The 20313-nt window shown below is 45.5% G+C and overlaps 1 protein-coding gene across 2 annotated transcripts; it reads left to right on the top strand.

Moving 5' to 3' along the window:
- Positions 1–13785, top strand: LOC120319375 (T-lymphocyte surface antigen Ly-9-like). 2 transcript variants are annotated; one of them, XM_039368184.1, is made up of 7 exons: positions 1–268; positions 1925–2110; positions 3680–3940; positions 6486–6608; positions 8985–9023; positions 9573–9634; positions 11481–13785. In XM_039368184.1, the coding sequence occupies exons 1-7, from the start codon at positions 229–231 to the stop codon at positions 11589–11591; spliced, it is 822 nt and encodes a 273-aa protein (XP_039224118.1). In that variant the 5' UTR covers positions 1–228; the 3' UTR covers positions 11592–13785. The 2 variants fall into 2 exon arrangements, with proteins under 2 accessions (XP_039224118.1, XP_039224119.1); XM_039368185.1 differs by lacking the exon at positions 1–268 and adding an exon at positions 285–1257.
- Positions 13786–20313: the final 6528 nt, after the last annotated feature.

Raw genomic sequence — 20313 nt, 5'->3', positions numbered from 1 at the left:
TCAGCGATGGAAGCTCAGCCTGGACGTGGCCAGGCGCCTGAGCCGACTCTTAAACAGAAAAGAGCAAGAAGAGGCACGTACAACTTCGTCTTAATCATCCTGAGATTTCTTCAGATCTTCTCGACTTCCTCCTGCGAAGAGGAAGCAAAGCCACCCTGAAAGAGGAACTCTCTTGGTTCCTTCTGTCCCACCTGAGCCACTGGTCACGAAAAAAAAACCAGAGAAAGCATGTGGCAGCTTTGGATCATGGCCTTCTTTCCTCTCGCAGGTGAGTTCTCGAGTCAGGAAGATTTTGGGGTAGGGAAGAGCCACGTTTCGGCAGAGGAAGGAACAGGACAAACACGTTGGGCGAGGTCGGCAGCAGGAGAGTTGGGACTCTTCTCGGCTTCACTTCCTCTGGCCAGGAGGAACCCTGAGACAGAAAGGGGCCTGGGGGGGACGGGGGATTCCTGTCCCCAGCCCACAGCTGCAGACGCAAAACCAAAAGAAAAACCCTGGGAAAGCACAGATTGTGACAGGACGATGAGCCATTTTCCAAAAATGAAGTTGAGCTTCATAGGTGGAGCAAGTTCTGAAGAAGTTCTTGTGAGCAGTTTGAAACAGAGAGAATTAAAAACTGAACTAACCACGCCCACTCTTTCGTTCGTTCCCCCCAAATTTCCCTGTTTGAATCAGCTCACAAAAGAGCTTAAAAAAATGAGAAAAGCAGAGAAAGACCCAGCAAAGAAATTTAAGAGCTGAATGCATGCAACAGGCTTCATTTGTGTTAAAGAGCCAGCAGCTTCATTTCCATCACATGCTAAGTTTGGTTAAAATGAAAGGTGGTTTCTGCCCTTTTGGGGGGAGTCAAGCCAGGTGTGCAAATCCTGTTTACTTAGATTATGGTTCAAAGGATTGAAAGCTCAGAAAATGGGTCAGTTTGTTAACTGAGATTAATGAGTTGTCTGAACACAGCACAGCCCATTTACGATGTTTTTTTGTTTTTCCGCTGGCAACTAGTGTTTACTTCTGATTTCCAACAAAAAACATTGGCTAAAATGATCCACTTAATGGCCTGATCGCAAAAAAGATTGTAAAATCTGGTGCAGTCAAGTGGTGACTCTGTTAATAACTGGCATGATTTATGACTATAATTCCAGGTTCAATCATAGTCATAAATCGAGGTCTATCTGTAATCACCTGTAATAATCGGAGGCTGCATTCTGAGTTCCAAACGCCACGCACTCAAACTACACAGGCCCTATCCTCTTCAGAATGGTAGGGTGGCATTTTTTCACAATCCTGAAGTGGCCCTGTTTGTGTGTCACATTCCCACAGGGTGTGGGAATTGCAGCATCAATCCGGAGAGGCCCAGCACCTCCATCCCCTGGCCTCGGCAAGGTCTGGTTGCAGAGGAGGGGTCCCTCCTGGAGATAAACAAGACTGGGGGCATCAGTATTTTTATGGGTATTTTGCCTCGCACCTGCAAGGTCGTCTCCCTAATAATTTAATTTAATTTAATTTAATTTAATTTTTAATTTAATTTAATTCAGTATTCTGTTTTATTATTAATTGTGGTACTTGGGAGAAAAATACCCTACCTTGAGATGGAGGAGGGAGCAGCATCTGTTGAAAGCATGCAACATTCGGGGCATGTAGCAGATCCTGGTTAGGAACAGATGACATGGTTTATCAGCCAGGGTTGGCTGCACATTCAGTTCTGACTGATTTATCAGATGTTGGCTAAATAGCAGCCTGTTTTAGCAGCCTGGTTCATCTGAATGTGTACAATTTCAGCAGGATCACATTTACAGCCTTGGAACACCACCAAGACCTCTGAAAAAAAGATTGAAAATAGACTTATTTAAAGTATAGGGGAGATGTTCTATTTGCTGAAGACCTTGCAGTGATACCTTGCAATGTCATTTTTTTTTAATTTTTCCAGCCCTCCAAGGGGTGGATCATGACTCCAAAGACTCCAAGGGGTCTCAGCAAGAATTTCGAGACGGGCTCAGCAGAAGCAACAAGACGATGCCAGAGAATGAGACAAGCGCCCCTTGGAGATCAGCCTGGGTGGTCAGCACAAGCGGCCCTCTCCTGACCGGGCAAAGCAGCCCTGACTACAAAGCCAGTAAGCTTCCAAAGGAGGGGGGAAGGAATACAAATCCCAGAGCCTTGCCTTCTTCAAGGCTGCCATCCGGTTTCCCTGAGGGTGCACAGCTATAACCAAAGAATAACAAGAGTTGGAAGGGACCTTGAAGGTCTTCTAGTCCAGTGGTTCTTAACTTGGACGATATTGCCCCCCAGGGGGCGATTTCATTTTTCAGGGGGGGTGATGGAACTAAAAGGGGCAACGCGGGGGCAAAGTAACAAAAAGGGGGCGATATGGGGGCGATGGAGCAAGAAGTTTTGGGGACACTTTTGAGACTTTTTCGTACAGTGAATCGCTGTATATTTGTCATACAAAAACATCAGATCGCTCGCTCTTAGTGGATTGAATTGTGTTTTCAAATGTTCCTCCAGCTAGCTTCAGTACAGAACGCCGTACATATGTGAAGATGCATCGCTTATCTTCATGCGCGTTGCGCTGCAGCCTCTACCCATATAGTGGGGCACCATTAGCCAGAATATGGGAGATATGGGAAAAAGACTGGAAATAAATTATTTGCATCGATATGTCCTGATGAATAATTTTAAAGAAAACAAAAAAAAATTGAGTAAATTGAAGAATTCTTTCCTATGTCGTGATTGAGAGGTGATGTTGGGGGAGGGGGGCGATGACAACTTCCTCATTGGCTCAAGGGGGCGATTCGTTCAAAAAGGTTAAGAACCACTGATCTAGTCCAACCCCGGTCTCCATGATTGAAATTTTATTAGTTTATCAGAATATAAAATACAAAGAAAATGAAAATAATTGGAATCTAGGGGAGGGAAAAGGGAAGAGGAGAAAGTGCGGGGTAGAAGGGGAAAAAGAAAAAAAAAAGGCATTGACTTCCGACTCCTTTTAGCACAACCGAAGATGGTAACATTTCCACCCCAACTTGTCCCTTTTATGCAATAATAGAGGTGGTCCTCAACTTACAACCATAATTCAGCTCAAAGCTTCTGTTGCTAAGCGAGACTGTTGCTAAGCGAGTTTTGCCCCATTTTATGACCTTTCTTGCCACAGTTTTTAAATGAATCACGGTTAGGGCAGTAACACAGTTGTTATGTGAATCCGGCTTCCCCACTGACTTTGCTGTCAGAAGGTCGCAGAAGGGGATCACGTGGCCCCGGGACGCTGCGACCTCATAAATACGAACCAGTGGCCAAGCATCCGGATTTTGATCACGTGACCATGGGGGGAATGCCGCAGGGGTCCTAAGTGTGAAAAACGGTCATAAGTCACTTTTTTCAGTGGCGTTGTAACTTCAAATGGTCACTAAATGAACTGTAGCAAGTTGAGAACCATTTCTATAACAATAAGCTTATCTAATCAGCCAAGTCAAAATCAAAGTTTCATTATTTTCCATCAGAAGCACAAAATCCAGATGCCGAATGTCAAAAGGAAGTAAAAAAAAAAGAAGATGTATTAGAATTTATTGATTTTGGAAATATTTTCAAAGAAAAGTTTATAGTTTTAAAATGGAGGCCTCCTTTCTCCCCCAAACGTTGTCCCCACATCACAGCGACTGATTCTCCCCCTTCCTGGCTCCTTCAGGGAGGCTGGCGGCCCCCACCATCATCGTCCAGGCCCAGAACGGGACCTGCCAGGTCCTCCTGAGCTGTGCTGGGGCAGAAGAAGAAGCAGGCCACCTGAATTTCACCTGGCTCCAGGTCAATGGCAGCGAGGTTCTCTCCACGGCGCAGACATTGCAGATCTCCCAGAAGCCTCAGCAGGGCGTCCCAGACTATATCTGCACTGTTCGCAACCAGGCGGGTGAAAGTTCCAGTGTGATTTCGCTGAAGGAGCATTGCCAGGGTGAGTGCAGATTCTGCTACAAAAGCGGGTGATGTTAATGCACCTGTAAGGACCCACCCCACTTTGCATCTTAAGAAGACAGAACTCTTGGAATAATTCTTCCAACAGGCATCCTTTATTAAGAGAAAATGGTTGCAGGCGTTCTAGACAGGACTTGGAGTCCAAGTTCTCCCATTCAAGGTTTTAAGGGGTTCCCCAGTAGCCCCACCCAATCACCCCATTCTTCCAGCGACAGTCTCAGGCATTACGCTCCCACCCCCTTTTCCTTACTGCCGACTGGATGGAGACTTCAGAGAGAACTACATGAAAGGTAATAGCCCCATTGTTATGGTTAGCTCTTTTGGCAATACACATATCCAGTCCCTTTGAAGTGTACTGAAGGAAGTGAGAGCCATAAAGCCCCTTTGTTCACCCCCTTCCCTTCATTGTATGGCAGAATCCCTAGAAGGCAGAAATGGGTTTTTTTATAATTGATAACTAGAGATGAAATATAATTGGATTCTGACAGCACCAGAGGGCTTCACCCAGGGGTACAGCAACGTTTGGGGGTCGTCCAGTGGGTACATTTGAAGTTGTGAAGACAAAGGCTGGCACACACACAACATGGCTGCTGCAGTAGCTGTGCCAGTCAAAAAATCCATTTAGAAGAAGATGGAGATTTATGATATTTATAAATTATATTTATAGTTATGATTATAGTTATGATATTTATAAATATTTATTTATTACATTTATATATCGCTGATCTCAGTACCCAAAATGACGCTCCTAGATCATCCTTATTCATCCTTGTTCGTCTTCAAAGAACTCTGCAGATAAAACTGCCAACAGAAACCAACTAAAGCCCTCCACAGCACCTTAAGTAAACCAAAACACCCAACAGCCCAAGCAATAAAAGCAAAATCATCCACAGTCTACAGTGAAAGGACTGTAACAGCCACTATGTAGGACAAACAGATGGAAGACTAGCAGAGCACATCTATGAATGCTTATTAGCAGCCAAAAGACACAATGAAAACTCTTTAATCTCACAACAGATGAAGAATCTCAACCATAATTTCAACTGGGAAATTATCTTAAACCAAAAAATAAGGGATTCCTAGAAGTCTAGCCTCTGACAAATCAGTCATCAACAGACCCATAGGGATAAACTACATTTACATGCCGTTGCAAAAAGACAATTAATAAAACTAAGAAGGAACCATAAAGATCAGAACATATCCTTTCCAGTAACCAACACCCAGGTAAGCAGGGATTAACACCAGACAAACAATCAAACAGAAAAACAATAACCTAATTAAGGAACTACCAAGGAGAAAACCACACCCCACTACTGGCAGAGCAAAATACTATATATAAATAGGGAGAAAACCCCACACTCACCAACACCGATGATGTTACCTAGTTTAGTAATGAAATGGCTGCAAGAAAACAACCAAGCTCAGAGAGCACCAAGGGATCTACAGTTTTTTCTCTGTTTCTATTTCTCTTTAATTAAAATCGTGTTTGTAACAAAAGCGGGAGACACGGAGCACCTGGCAGGCATCCAGGGTGGCCTTTAAGGCACAGCCATCTTCCTTGTCTAACCAGAGGGTGGCAAAAGGTGTTTGCAGTCCTGGGGGGCCCTGGCGCAGGAGAGCACAGGAAGAAAATTCATTGGGTATGACTCACCCAGGAAAATGTATAACCTCAGGTAGCAGAGCGGAATGTCCAGAGTTTGAATTTGAGTCTAACTGGTAGATAACACGGAATATTTAACAAAGGTTAATGCTACAGTTAAGAAGAGCAGGCTCTTCAATTTCCAGACGCAGAGTTTGGGCTAATGTTGATGGCGCAACTTCTTGTCAATCTTATCATGGAATTGGAGGGAATTTAGAAGCCACCATGCACTGATGATGTTACCTAGTTTGGGTAATGAAACGTCTGCGAGAAAACAACCAAGCTCAGAGAGCACCAAGGACCCCTTATTTCATCCCTGAGCTACAAATATTCTCCTCTGTCAATCCAACTCCTCTCCAGTGCAGGACTGACAAGGATTTTGTGACCAACGACCATCCAGCCTGTGTTGAAAAACCTCACCACTCCCAGTGGCAGCCTGTTCCTCTGGCTGATGATGGCTTTTGTACTCTCAGGAAGTTGAAGACAATTGCCAGCGTGTTGCGCATGGTCACCAGAGATGAATCTCAAGAGCATCCTTGCCTACTGTAGGAGTGAGTCCCTGGGCTACACTAGATGATCTACCGAGACCGTTCCAATCCATTATTCTATGATTAAATACACCATAATACCAGAGTTATGTATTTTGGGCTGGCAGCTCCCCCCCATTGGGTGTACTGATCGGGGTTGATGAGAGTTAAATCCGTACCCCAACCTTCCCCAACCTGGTGCCCATCATTTGGGTTGGGGTTACCAGTCTGGTGGGTCATTTTTGGGGAGACTTGCTATAAATCATAAAAATGCTTAAATCACTCTGCAATTTTGCTAGAAAAAAATAGGGTTCGGGGAAGGATCTAATTGACTTTGCTTTTATTTTGGGTTCCTATAGATCCGTCTATCCCCAGCAAATACCTCTCGGCATCTTTTTATGCTAAATATATCGTCCCGCTTTTGATTGTTCTTGTGATCTTGCTGGTCCTCTTCTTAATGTACAGACGAAAAAGAGGAAGAGGTGAGAATTCACTTTTCGTTCTTTAAGCAGAAACATTTATTTGCAAAACCAATGAATAATAATTATTAAAACACATGATAAATGGTTGTAGGAGTTGGATGTGTCTAGAGAAAAGAAGGGCTAGGGGGTGACATGACAGGAGTCTTCCAATATTTGAGGGGCTGCCCCAAAGAAGAAGGGGGGTCAAGCTATTCTCCAAAGTGCCTGAAGGCCGGACGAGAAGCAACGGGTAGAAACTAATCAGGGAGAGAAGCAACCTAGAACTAAGGAGAAATTTCCTGACAGTGAGGAGAAATAACCAGTGGAATGGTTTTTCTCCAGAAATGGTGGGTGCTTTATCCCTGAAGGTTTTCCAGAAGAGATTGGACAGCCATTTGTTCAGAACGTTATAAGGTCTCCTACTTGGGCAGGGGGCTGGACTAGAAGACCTCCAAGGTCCCTTCCAATTGTGTTATTCCTTTGTTCCCTGGATTTCATCCCAGGTTTTAGAAACGCTGTCTTCCTTTCTTCTAAATCAGTGTTTTCAAACTTGATGACTTGAAGATGGGTTGTTTTCAACTCCCAGAATTCCTCAGCCAGCATGCTTCAAGATTGGGGTGTCCAGCCTTGGAAACTTGAAGACTTGTGGACTTCAACTCCCAGTTATGCTGTCTGGGGAATTCTGGGAATCGAAGCCCACAAATCTTCAAGTTGGATGCCTGTTGCATAAGGTGTGCAGACTTCAGCTCTCAGAATTCACCCATCTTAAAGTTTGCAAGTGTAAAAAAACACTGCTCTAAATTTGCCTTGGTTAACAACATCCTCCCTGCTGCAGCCACATCTGAGGCTTATCTTTTGAGAAATACATCTTTTTCCACTGAATCTCCGGGAACCCCCTTGTGCAGGCACTAGCTCATTTGCCTGAAATCCATACAACTTAAAGAGAAAAGAGGAGAGCCACATTGACCACTGCTGGGCACCTGCACCTGTTTGAGGGCAGACAATCTTGCAAAGTCCTTCGGCGAGAGGGGCTTTAGGCCAGAAGGGCTGGGCAAAGCCGAGCCAAAATTACCTGCAACTGCTCTCCTTCCCTAAATCTGAGGCGGATTGCCTTAGCAGAAGGGATGCTCTCTGACCCCAGGGGCTCTTGATCAAGCAAAGTACCCTCAGCAGCAGGGCAAATCCTCTCCACCTCCACCCCTCCCATTTACTGGAGAAGGGTGCATTTGGACAGAGAGAGAGAGAGATCCAAACTAGAATTAGAGAGAAATTTCCTGACAGTGAGAGCAATCGATCAGTGGAATGGCTTCCCTCCAGCAGTTGTGGTCTTCCAAAAGAGACTGCACAGTCATTTGTCTGAAACAGCATAGGGGCTCCTGCTTGAGCAGGGGGTTGGGCTAGAAGACCTCTGAGTCCCTCCCAACTCTGTTATTCTGGATTCTGTAAGGCTAAAAAAACCACAGTGTAGATTTGACCAGGAATGACAGTGGCTTGGAATAAAATCTCACCTCTGCCAAAAAAAATGTCCTGCGTGCATAACCAAGTGAATGTTGTGCAACATGACAATTTGATTAGGGGAGGCTGCCTCAGCAGGAATTCCAGCTCAGCCCATCCAGCCAGTTTATAATTTAGTGCAAGCAGACTATGGATTAATTCAGTAACCAGACTGTGTGACTGAAACCTCCAGTACTGGCACCTAAACAAGTCCTGGAGAATAGAATAGAATAGAATAGAATAGAATAGAATAGAATAGAATAGAATAGAATAGAATAACAAGAGTTGGAAGGGACTTTGTAGGTCATCTAGTCCAACCCCCTGCCTTAAAATGGAAACTTAGCAAGCAGGTGGCCAACAGGTTATGTCTCAGTCCCTTTTATGTCCTACTTGGAGCCTCCTGCCAGATTACTACAGATTAGTGACTGCCTCATAAAGTTACAATTATGATGAAAAAGTAACTTTGCAACCAGTTATTACTCTGACAATCTTTGCAGTCTGTAAAGCAAAGAAAAGCTGAAGTCAGATTGTAAGTACAATTGTGGTTTCACTTGCCAACAATTTCACTTAATGACCAAGTAGCTGGACCCAGTTCTGGTCCTTAAGTGAGGACTCCCTGGGCTACCACTGAAGAGATAGTAGCTTGATCAAAGTTTACTTGCTGGCAGATTAATTCTCCATGACTTCAGATCTCTGGGAAGGATCTTGACTGACGTTTCACAACCCTCACACCCCAATCCAAGGCTGGCAGGACTAGCCAACGAATCAACCACCAGTCCTGCCCATGGGCAAGATGCAGGGCAGGGGGTGGGGTACCCCGCATAACGCCTGCAGCAGGCCATCATGCACGCAAGCAGCAGATCCTCCAAAGAATTCATGTCTCTTTTCTTTCCCATCTGACAGAAATCCACAGCAGCATGGAGTCCATCAATGAATCTTCAGGTACATCCTCTTTGTAACCGTAGCCCTCATCAAGAGCCACAGCCGGGCCACATTCACATTTCTTGAGTGCCCGCTCTGGGGTCCTGTGAATTGGGGGTTTGTACTTTCATGTAGCAGTAAACAGGGTGTCATGCTCAATAAATCAGGAAGTCCATGCAGTTCAAATGAACATAAACATTGACTGCAAGCTCATGCTCTCTATAAGAATCTGGCCAACTAACGGTCAAAGCAAAATGGCGGCAGGTAAGAGTCAACAGAACTCGAGGTGGGCTGGACTTAGCTCTCTTGTGGGTGCGAAGGGACTCATGGCTGATGACCCACTTGGCCCTTCCCTCCCTCCCTTGGACTCAGCCTGGTCATCTCCTACATCAGGGTTGTAAATTAGAGCGGGGGGGGGAGAGGAACCCAACCTTGCCAACTTTCAACTCCCAGCAGCCCCAGATAGCACATTCAATGGTGGGGGATGCTGGGTGTTGTAGTTCTAACAGGTCTGGAGGTGGAGCACCCATTCCCCATCCTGAGCATGAACAGAGCGAATTCTCATTTCAGACTCCGACAATGAGGTGCCTCCTTCGGTGGAACAGATGGCAGAGGTCAGCTTCCTTCCTGAGGTAATCGGTTATGCCTTGTGGGGAGGGGAACGGGAGCCCCATTCCCGCTCCCACCTTTGCCTGGTCTTCTGCATGGCGTGAGAAATAGAAAGAGTCCTCGACTTACAACCAGTTGCTTAACAGACCATTCGGGTTGCAACAGACCTACCTTGGGGCTGGTTACAACCCATTTCCGACAGTCGGGCCCTCTCCACAATCACCTGGCCGAAGTTCACCCGCTCCGTAACGCGGTCACATTTAAGGCTGTTTGCAGCATCCTGCGGTCACGTGATCACGTTTTATGATGTTTTTTCCCAAAAGTGGCACTTTAACAAAACCATAGTGAATCACTGGTTCGCTTAACAACCACTGTGATTGCTTTACAAGCATTGTATTTGCTTAACAACCACCACAAAAAAGTGGTAAAAACTGGCTGATCACGTGACTGAGTCATTTTTTGGCCATCATGACATGCAACCTTAATAAGCAGGCTCAACTGTGGTCCTATGTCGAGGACCACCTGTAAAGATGGCTCCTCTTCCTAGGAGAAATGGCTTCTCGCCAGAGGGATGGACAGGAGTCCCTCAACTGCTCACCTTGACCGGGGTGAGCCTTTCCTAAATGTCTGCTGCCACCAGGAGTCAGGAGCTGCAAGAATAATTCTACTAATTCTTCACCTTCTCTTCTCCTTTCTTTCTTCTCCCTCTTCTCTTCTTCCTCTCCTTCTTCTTTTCCCCTCTCCTTTCTCCTTCTCTTCCTCCTTCTCCCTTCTCCCCTCTCCTCCTTCTTCTCCCTTGTCTCCTTTCTCCTTCTCTTCCTCCTTCTCCCTTCTCTTCTTTCCTCTCCTCCTTCTTCTCCCTTCTTCCTCTCTTCTCCTCCTTCTCCCTCCTTCTCTCTTCCTCTCCTTTCTCTTCTCCTTCTCCCTCTTCCCTCTTTTCTTCCTTCTTCCATCTCTTCTCTTCTTCCTCTCCTCCTCCTCCTCCCTCCTTCTCCCTTCTTCCTCTTCTCCTTCTCTTCCTCCTTCTTCTTCTCCCTCCTCTTCCTCCCTCTTCTCCTCCTCCTCCTCCTTTCCCTCTTCTCTTCCTCCTTCCGCTCCTCCTTCTCCATCTTCTTCTCTTCTCCTTCTTCTCCCTTCCTCCTCCTCCTCCTCCCCCCTTCTCACTGTTCCTCCTGCTCCCCCTCCTTCACAAAGTTCTGTTTCTTGCTCTTCTGGCACCCTTAACCATTGTTACCTGATGCTGTTGTATTGTGTCTCTGGGGCTGTCTCCCCATCTTCTTCTGGGCCTGCCTCGTGTTCTATGACCCGCTCCTCTTTTTGCATATGCCTGGTAGGGTCTATCCTCTCCAGAGGAGCAAATCATTCGATTTGCTGTTGTTGTGTGTAGTTTAAGATTGGTTCTGTGCCAATTCTTTCTCTTATAGTCTCGTTTCTGGTTTTCTTTCTTCTAGTCCCTCCAGTAGCTTTCCCCAAAGATCTCATTATCATGGTGACTAACTTTATTTATTGCAAGTGCAAGAATATTAGCAGGGTCAAATTCTGCCTCCCTTTTGCTATTTTAGCAGCATTTCGAGAAGAGAGTGGATAAAACCCACGCATTTTGCCTTTGGCTTTAAATTGGACTGCTATAATTTGACTCTTTCCCTCCGAAAGGCCCCTAATAACTACTTGAGGCTTTAGAACAAGGGTGTGAAACCTTGGCAACTTTTAAGACTTATGGACTTCAACTCCCAGAATTTCCCAGCCTAGCTGGGGGATTCTGGGAGTTGAAGTCCACAAATCTTAAAGTGATCAAGGTTGAAAAAATAACTGCTTTAGAGCTACAATATTAATTTGGACAAATAAAAGGGGTTTTGCTCTTCCTTGCAGGGCATTAAACCTTTCTCTCAGGACAACACGTCCACTGCAGGAGCAGAATCGACCATCAGCAACCAGGAAAACGCCTCCGATACACGGAAGCAACTTCCAACTCAAGCATGATTTTTGCTTCAGATTCTGGGTCACTGCCTTCTCCCCATTTTAAGGAATTTGTGGTGGGAAAGAGGGCTGGCCACCCCAGGTGAGAAGCTCTGGAATCACACACACACACACACACACACACACACACACACACACATACACACACACACACACACACACGGCAGCCCCTGGCTTCCAAGACTGGCATCTCCAACTTCCCTGGTGGCAAAACCAGCACCATAGGAGCAGGACCATAAGTTTTGACACTTTTGACAAGACTCTCTTTCTGGACCACCTCCAAAAATTGGAAGTGGAAGAGACCACACTTAGAATGCTGTATCCAGTTCTGATCAACACAGTAGAAAAAAGATGCTGAGACCCTAGAAAGAGTGCAGAGAAGAGCAATAAAGATGATAAAGTTCTGGAGGTTAAACCATACAATGAACAACTGAGTGAACTAGGAATGTCTCTTCTAACGAGAAGGATTAGGGGTGACATGATAGCAGTGTTCCAGTATTTGAGGGGCCGCCCCAAGGAAGAGGAGGTTCGACCTATTCTCCAAAACACCAGAAGGCAGGAGAAGAAGCAACGGATGGAAACTAATCAAGGAGAGAAGCAACCTGGAACTAAGGAGAAACTTCCTGACAGTGAGAACAGTTAACCAGTGGAAGGGATTCCCTCCAGAGGTTGTGGGTGCTCCATCACTGGAGGTTTTCAAAAATAAACTGGAAAACCGTTTGTTCAGAATGGTGTAGGATGTCCTGCCTGGGCAGAGGGCTGGACTAGAAGACCTCTGTTCTTTGAGTGGGAGGTCAAATGAGGATTGCCTTTCTGGGTGTCTGAGGTCTTATTCCTCTCCCTATCATACTGAACATCTGTGTGAAACTACTGGAAGGAGTCATCCACCAATTCAGGATGCTGTATCATCAGTCTGTAGGTGATACCCACTTATCTGCGCCTATCCTGGTTTGAATGGTGGTCACAGTGGAAACTCTGACTGGGTCTCTGAAGATTGTCATGGTCTGGATGAGTCAGACTCGGCAAGAGAGAGGCTACAAAATGGAATGAATAATTGCAAAATGGGGGGGGGACAAAACAGAGAATGTAGATTTGCAACTATTATAAAATGAACTACTGTATAATATTTCAACATTACAATATGGGGGGAACGAGAAAGAGGTCTGCCCTCGCTAACCCCTGGCTTCCAGAAACTTGCACGATCCTTATGGAGAAGGGCATGAAGTGGCACATCTCTTCTTCTTTCTCTGGAGAAGCCGAAGATCCCCACGGGATCCTCAAAATGTGAGTAGTATCTCATGATACGTCTTTTCCCCAAATTCCCACCCTTGTGACCAACTGCCAGTCTGCTTGCCAAGCAAACGATGCCCGTCTTTCAGGGGCCAAATGCAACTTCTCGGCCTCTTGTGGAAACCCCACCAGGGGGTAAAAACCAACTCCTGGTCTGCAGGGGCTCCCTCAATTAGGAGCAGACAAATTCTGACTAGGAGCTGCCAAGAAAACGTCCACTGCTGGGGGAAGAGATGGGTCAAAGGGGCGGGGGGGGGGAAACGAAGCTCACCTGGGATCAATGGCAGACACACCTGGGGAGGGGAGGCTCATACTGTATATAGATACTTGTCAACCTGTTCCAAGTTTGGGGGTCCTCGGTTCTCTGTGAGCTCGGTTGTTCTCTTGCAGACATTTCATTACCTAACCTGGTAACATCACCAGCCTCAAATGTTTGAATGTTGGGATCCATGTTGAGGAATTTCAATGATTACGCTTCAGTTAGCACTGATTATGTTACCTAGTTGGATAATAAAATGTCTGTAACAAAACAACTAAGCTCAAAAAGTATCAAGCACCCCAGAGTTGTCGTCCTCCTCCTCTGCACACCCCACTTCCTTCTGGCATTGACGATGTTACCTAGTTGGGTCCTGAAACATCTGCAGGAAAACCACCAGAGAGCATCAAGGACGCATCTGTTCAACCCTGAGCTAGATAAGCCCGTCTATTGCTCCAAGTTTAATATCAATTTGTTATATAATCTGGAGTAATATTTAATCTATTATTTCCTCCTTTGTAAAACTTGCGATTTGCCATCCCAAACAGAAGTAGCAATTTTTTTCTTGTTCCTGTCATAGCCGATGATCCAGCTATTGATCCTGTAATGAATCCCTTATTGTAAATAAAGAAACGCCAGGAGTTAAATTGGTTTAGATGTTCTTTGAATTGTGTTAATCCTTCAGTTTAACCTCCTCTTGAGCGAAAGTAAGCCATTAAGTCTTCGCCCTCCAGGTTTAAACGATCCTTTGGTGTAATCTTAACACTTACGGGATTATGATCCCTTCCAAGCAAGAGGTGCGACTTTCACATCTCTAAATTTAGTTAACTGTGAACTGCAAATCCAGGATGCCTAACTACAACAACGTTCCTTTGAAGAAGGACCTTTATGTCTCCGTATCTCTGAGAAGGAAAATAGTGACAGGCAATCTTGAATATTTTTTGGGAAGTTTGCTGTGGTAACTTCGGAGGGGAAACCCCATTCACACCTCTCTCTACAACAGTGGTTCTCAACCTGTGGGTCGGGACCCCATTTGGGGTCGAACGACCATTTCACGGGGGTCGCCAAACAACGCAGTCCACCATTTTTTCCCCCTTTTCCTTAGCTGTGCTCCTCCTTTTTATTCTATTGGCTTTTGAAAGCCAATAGAATAGACTCTCTTGAACAGAATCTAATTCTATTGGCTTTCAAAAGCCAATAGGAATTGTCCAGGCTGTCTCTGCCCTGCTGAGCCCGCCAAAAGTCCCCTTCTGCAAATGGTGCTGCACCAGTTGAGTAGTTCTCGACTTACGACCAGTTGAGTAGTCCTCGACTTACGACCGGTTGGGGGTCGCAGCATTAAAAAGGTTGAGAATCACTGCTCTACAATGTCCAAGACGCCATTGGAAAAAAAAATCTTTGCAAAACGTCGCTTGATCATTCAGAAACTGAATTGAAACTGTTGCCATTTTCCTTCCTTCAGGACTCATAATATTATAAATGTTCCAACTTCCTCTAGCAATTTTCCTAGAAGGTTCAAGATACATTTCTGAGCTACGGATAGGGCTGTTCCATTCCAAATACGTTCCTGCCTGCCCAAGGCCTTGTGTTTTTGACCAAATCATTTGCATCCTAGATTAACAGTGTCGTTTTTAATGGGTTTCTTGAAGATATATGTGCTTTGCTTTTTTAATTTCAAGACTTTTTTATGAATGAACCACCAAGTTAATACCAGTTGAAAGTCTTTTTATATAATCTGTGGTGCCGGTGATTTAAGTTAATGTATGTGTCAAGGCTGCTAACATTGGATGTTCTTGCTTTGACAACATATGAAGATGCAGCCTTTTTCTTTCTTATGCTTTACTCTTAGAATTAGATGATGCTGGGGCAGGAGGAGGAATGTGATGGGAGTTAGTTGGATGCAACAATGTTGTACTAGTGTGTGAATTCAGAGCTCGAAATAAGAGATGACAAGAACTGGCAGGTTGGAGAACAGGAGGGAGAGCCTGCATTTCAAACTAATTGGAGAATGTGATTTAGGACAGTTAATTGGAGGAGGGAATTGTGCTTGATACTATGTGATGAGCCGAGGTGGCGCAGCAGTTAGGGTGCAGTACTGCAGGCCACTTTAACTGACTGTATTCAGCAGGTCAGCAGTTCAAATCTCACCGGCTCAAGGTTGACTCAGCCTTCCATCCTTCCGGGGTAGGTAAAATGAGGACCCAGATTGTTGGGGGCAATGTAAATATATATATACATTGCTTACTGGTGTACACCGCTTAGAGAGTGCTTGCACTTAAAGCGGTATATAAGTCTCATAAATAAATAAATAAATAATGTGCTCAGGGGAGGGGAATCCAGTTTTTGGCTTCAACTATGTTAGTGCCCAAGCTATGCTACTCCAATAAAGATTCTTTAAGGTAAACAATGTCTCAAAGTTCTTTGAAGAGTTTCATCTGTCAGAACCATGACAGTATGTTTGGCTGTTTGACCCAATCTTTCATACTTCTGACCTTTCTGAATATTTTTAACTCTCCTGTGACTGCCACTAGCTCAACCATCCTACTAGTATCCTGTCAAATAGCAAAAGCATTTCCACCATTCCAGAAGATCTCCAGATGTTACAGAGCAGCCAGCCTCTATCTGACCTTTCTTCACTGAGGGACTTAAGTCAAACATCCCCAAAGGCTCTTCTCGCTGGTTGGAAGGAGTGGGTCTCCTGGCTCTTTAGGCCTTCCTCTGAATACATGTATGGTCTCCTCCTATATATATATATATATATATATATATATATATATATATATATATATATATATATATATATATATAACTCAAGAACATTGGTAAAAATGCGACTCCCAGGCATAATTATGAATAAAAGAATAAAACACGATCACCGGGAGGGTAAGAATACTTTACTAAAAATACACTTATACTAAAAAGTTGCCAAGCTTTCGCTGGGGGAACTCCTCAGCATCGTCAGGGCTAAAAGGCCATTACAATAAAGGTGGTTTAAGTAGGTTTAAGTAGTGTTTGCGCATGGCTCCTAGACCGTGTTACTGGCCCTGATTGGCCAGCTGATAACCAAAATGTGTCTATAACGTTATGTTCTTTTCTCCGGATGCCCTTCCCTATCCCTCCACTATTGGTCTTTGGAGGCATTAGTAACCTTGCATCCCCTCCTCTTCCGATAATACCAACGCCTGCCGTATCAGGGGGAGGGTTCGATCTGATGTTTTCTTGTGTCTTATGATGGGAATAGGGTTCCACTAACTGTGGGTTAATATCCCTTCCCAATTGTATACCTCTCTCCTCCTTTGTTGTGTCCACAGCTCTTATATATAAAACTTTACATTTATTTTACACTAGCTAGTTAAATAGGCCCTATCCGAGAGGGGATTGTCAAGGTTGGGAAACACCACACTAGACCGAAAGCAGGAAGGGTCAACTACGGTTTCTTAAGGGGGTTTCTGGAGAGAAGTCTCCTCTAAAGGGGGGGAAGAATCCACAAAAAGCTGGATCCAAGGTCCTTGCGTCTGTCCTCCAGCTCAGTGCTAGGGGAACTCAAAACGCCAGTTCCACCAAGAGCAGATGTGCAAGAAACAGAACTCTGTATGTCCCCCGACACCTGAAGTGGCAGCAGGAGGAGGAGGAGAAGACCAAGACCACCAAGAGCAGACTCAATGACTTAGGAGGTGAACTTTTCCTTGCCCCAATTCAGTGAGGTCTTACCAGACCTGTCACCTGGGCTCCCTCTTCTTGGCAAAAGAAACCCATTTAACAGAATAACCAAGTTGGAAGGGACCTTGGAGGTCTTCTAGTCCAACCCCCTACTCAGGCAGGAGACCCTATGTCAGAGGTAGGCAACCTTGGCTCTTTGATGACTCGTGGACTTCAACTCCCAGAATTCCTGAGCCAGCATGGGGGAACTATGGCCCCTTCATGACTCGTGGACTTCAACTCCCAGAATTCCTGAGCCAGCATGGCTCAGCTTGGAAACCTCTCCCTTTCCCCTCAGCGTGGCTGGCTCAGGAATTCTGGGAGTTGAAGTCCACCAGTCATAAAGTGGCCTAGGCCAGAGGTAGGCAACCTTGGCTCTTTTATGACTTGTGGACTTCAACTCCCAGAATTCCTGAGCCAGCATGGCTCAGCTTGGAAACCTCTCCCTTTCCCCTCAGCATGGCTGGCTCAGGAATTCTGGGAGTTGAAGTCCACCAGTCATAAAGCAGCCTAGGCCTAGGCCAGGGGCAAGGCCTTGGCTGTTTTATGACTCATGAACTTCAACTCCCAGAATTCCTCAGCCAGCAGGGCTCAGCTTGGAAACCTCTCCCTTTCCCCTCAGCATGGCTGGCTCAGGAATTCTGGGAGTTGAAGTCCACCAGTCATAAAGCAGCCTAGGCCTAGGCCAGGGGCAGGCCTTGGCTGTTTTATGACTCATGAACTTCAACTCCCAGAATTCCTCAGCCAGCAGGGCTCAGCTTGGAAACCTCTCCCTTTCCCCTCAGCATGGCTGGCTCAGGAATTCTGGGAGTTGAAGTCCACCAGTCATCAAAGAGCCAAGGTGGCCTACCCCTGCCCTATGCCATCCCAGACAAATGGTTGTCCAAATTTGGTGGGCCTCTCCTCTGTGGCCAGGGATGCTCTCAATTCTAATAAAAACCAGGGACGATTCCCCAGCTGGACCAGCCCCCACAAGCGCCCCCGGCCCCTCCCTCCCTCCCTGAAAACATCACCAGGCCAGGCAGAACAGAAATACCCAAAGCTCCAAAAGATGTTTATTTAATTTTTTTTTAGAAAAAAATGTACAATTTTACTTCCTATTATTTATGAAAAAAACCCTCGACTAACATTATTGTAATGCTTAGTACCACTGCAAACGGTAAAAACAAAATTTTATATATTAAAAAAATTTACATTTTACAATTTTCTACATGCATGCACAAGGTTTCTCTGCTTTTATTTTTTGGGGGGAAAATGTCAGAAAATGGGTTTCCTAAATTCGGTGTGCATGTGCGTATGTGTGTTTGAGCTAGGGAGAAGAAAAGTGGTCTCTGTCTTAACGCTTCCAGCGTTAAGAGGGGAGGATGGGCCCTTGAACCCTTTTCTCCAACTCTGAAAATCACATGGAAAGGGAGCAAAGAAGTTACTTCTCAGAGACTAGGTCTGGATGTGCTTTCAAATTTAAGAGGGTCAAGGGTGGGCAACAAATACAAGACCCCCTGCCCCCCCATGAAGATTAGAAAGTTTCTATAGTCCTCGAATTATGACCACTCATTAGCGACCACTCCAAGTTACAACGGTGCTGCTGAACGACCGCCTGACAGCCCTTGCACTTAACACTACTGCAGGGTCCCGTGTCCGAGGGAGTCACAATCCCGCTTCTTGGCAACCAATTTGCATGTGCAAGGGGTGGCAGAGTCCTAAAGTCACGTGATTCCCAGTTGTGACCGTCCCAGCTTCTGACAAGCAAAGTTGATGGGGAAGCCGGCAGGGAAGGTCGCAATTTTGCCCGTCGTGTGACGCCTCCCTTAACAAAGACGATTCCATTAATGGCCATGGCAAGAAATGTCATGAAAGTCAGACGTGGTCATGTGATGCCTCACGACGAATTTTCCCAATTGTGGTTGTAAGTCAAGGACTACCTGTGCTTGGATTTTCCCAAGTGCAACTGATTGGGGGAACTCCTATTCTGTTATCAACCTGTATCCTCTAATGCAGTGGGTTGGGACCCCATTTGGGGTCGAACGACCATTTCACGGGGGTCGCCAAACAACGCAGTCCGCCATTTTTTCCCCCTTTTCCTTAGCTGTGCTCCTCCCTTTTATTCTATTGGCTTTTGAAAGCCAATAGAAGAGACTCTCTTGAATAGAGTCTAATTCTATTGGCTTTCCAAAGCCAATAGGAATTGTCCAGGCTGTCTCTGCCCTGCTGAGCCCGCCAAACGTCCCATTCTGCAAACGGTGCTGCACCAGTCGAGTAGTCCTCGACTTACGACCGGTTGGGGGTCGCGGCATTAAAAAGGTTGAGAACCACTGCTCTAACGGCCACCCAAAAATTCCTCCAAACTGGGGGGGGGGGATTCCCAAGCTTGGCGACTTCGGAAGACTTGTGGACTTCAACTCCCAGAATTCCGCAGCCAGCACAGCTCTAAACCAAGAGACCACCCTCCAAAGTCAAGAGTGGATCGCTGGTGGAGCCCAGAATTTCCATCGTTAAGACAGTTAAGTGGGTTGTGCCTCATTTTACGACATTTTTTGCCACAGCTATTAAGCCACCGCAGTTGTTCAGTAAATCATGTGGTCATTAAGCAAATCTGGCTTGGTCCACTGATTTTGTTTGTCAGATGCCAGCTGGGCAGGTGGTGATCATGTGACCTCAGGACAATGTAACTGACATAAGTACATGCCAGTTGCCGAGAGCCCCATTCTGTTTATGGGATCATGGGGATGCTGCAACGGTTGTGTACAAGCCGGAGATAAGCCACTTTTTCAGTGCCGCTGTAACTTCAAACTGTCACTAAGCAGCAGTAAGCCGAGGACTATCTGTAGCAGAAAGCTCTCCTCAAAGGAGCTCAGGCTAGTCTCCATCAGTCGCTCACTTCAGGGAATGTTAGGGGAGGAATGAAGAAAACGTATAAATATATAAATATAACGCAAGCTCCAATGTCAGCACTGATTTGTTTTTAAAAGGCATCACCCTCCAAAGCCAAGGCCATGATTTAGATAAAGGCTTTAAGACCATTTGTTCAAGGCAAAACCACCAATGCAATTTCAATAGGTTGCTTACGGTGGCTGGATCCTCTCCCAGGAATTAAAATTATTTTAAAAAGGCGAATCACAGTGATATACCAGGAGGCCTCTCCCCCCCCCCTTCGATGCAAGACCCCCAACTGGAACAGCAGCCCCAACACCAGCTGAACACCCTATTTGCAACCTCTACCAGATTTTTGTTCAGAAAGTCATTTAAACAATAACAAAAAACCCACATTAGATTAAAAAGAAACAGCTGTCAACAAAACCCCAACATAAAAACTGGGATATTATGGTGACATTAAAAAAAAAAAATCATGAAAAACGAACAGCAAAAAAAGTGTCTTTTTAGGACCTCAAAGTCACCTTAAAGTAGTGTTTCTCAACCTTAGCCACTTTTAAGATGGGTGGACCAACTCCCAGAATTCCCCAGCCAGCCATGTCGCTGGCT

This window comes from Crotalus tigris, unplaced genomic scaffold (genome assembly GCF_016545835.1).
Source record: "Crotalus tigris isolate CLP2741 ecotype Arizona unplaced genomic scaffold, ASM1654583v1 scf7180000020703.81597, whole genome shotgun sequence".
Classification (NCBI taxonomy): domain Eukaryota; kingdom Metazoa; phylum Chordata; class Lepidosauria; order Squamata; family Viperidae; genus Crotalus; species Crotalus tigris.
The sequence above is the reverse complement of the archived record's forward strand: the minus strand, read 5'-3'. Positions and strand labels throughout refer to the sequence as shown.

What these genes read in the sequence shown, in the direction of transcription:
- LOC120319375 (XM_039368184.1), top strand. Translation starts at nt 229, where the DNA reads ATGTGGCAGCTTTGGATCATGGCCTTCTTTCCTCTCGCAG. An exon ending in GTCCATCAATGAATCTTCAG is followed by an intron (nt 9,024 to 9,572) that starts GTACATCCTCTT and finishes TTCTCATTTCAG; the next exon opens with ACTCCGACAATGAGGTGCCT. An exon ending in AGGTCAGCTTCCTTCCTGAG is followed by an intron (nt 9,635 to 11,480) that starts GTAATCGGTTAT and finishes TCTTCCTTGCAG; the next exon opens with GGCATTAAACCTTTCTCTCA.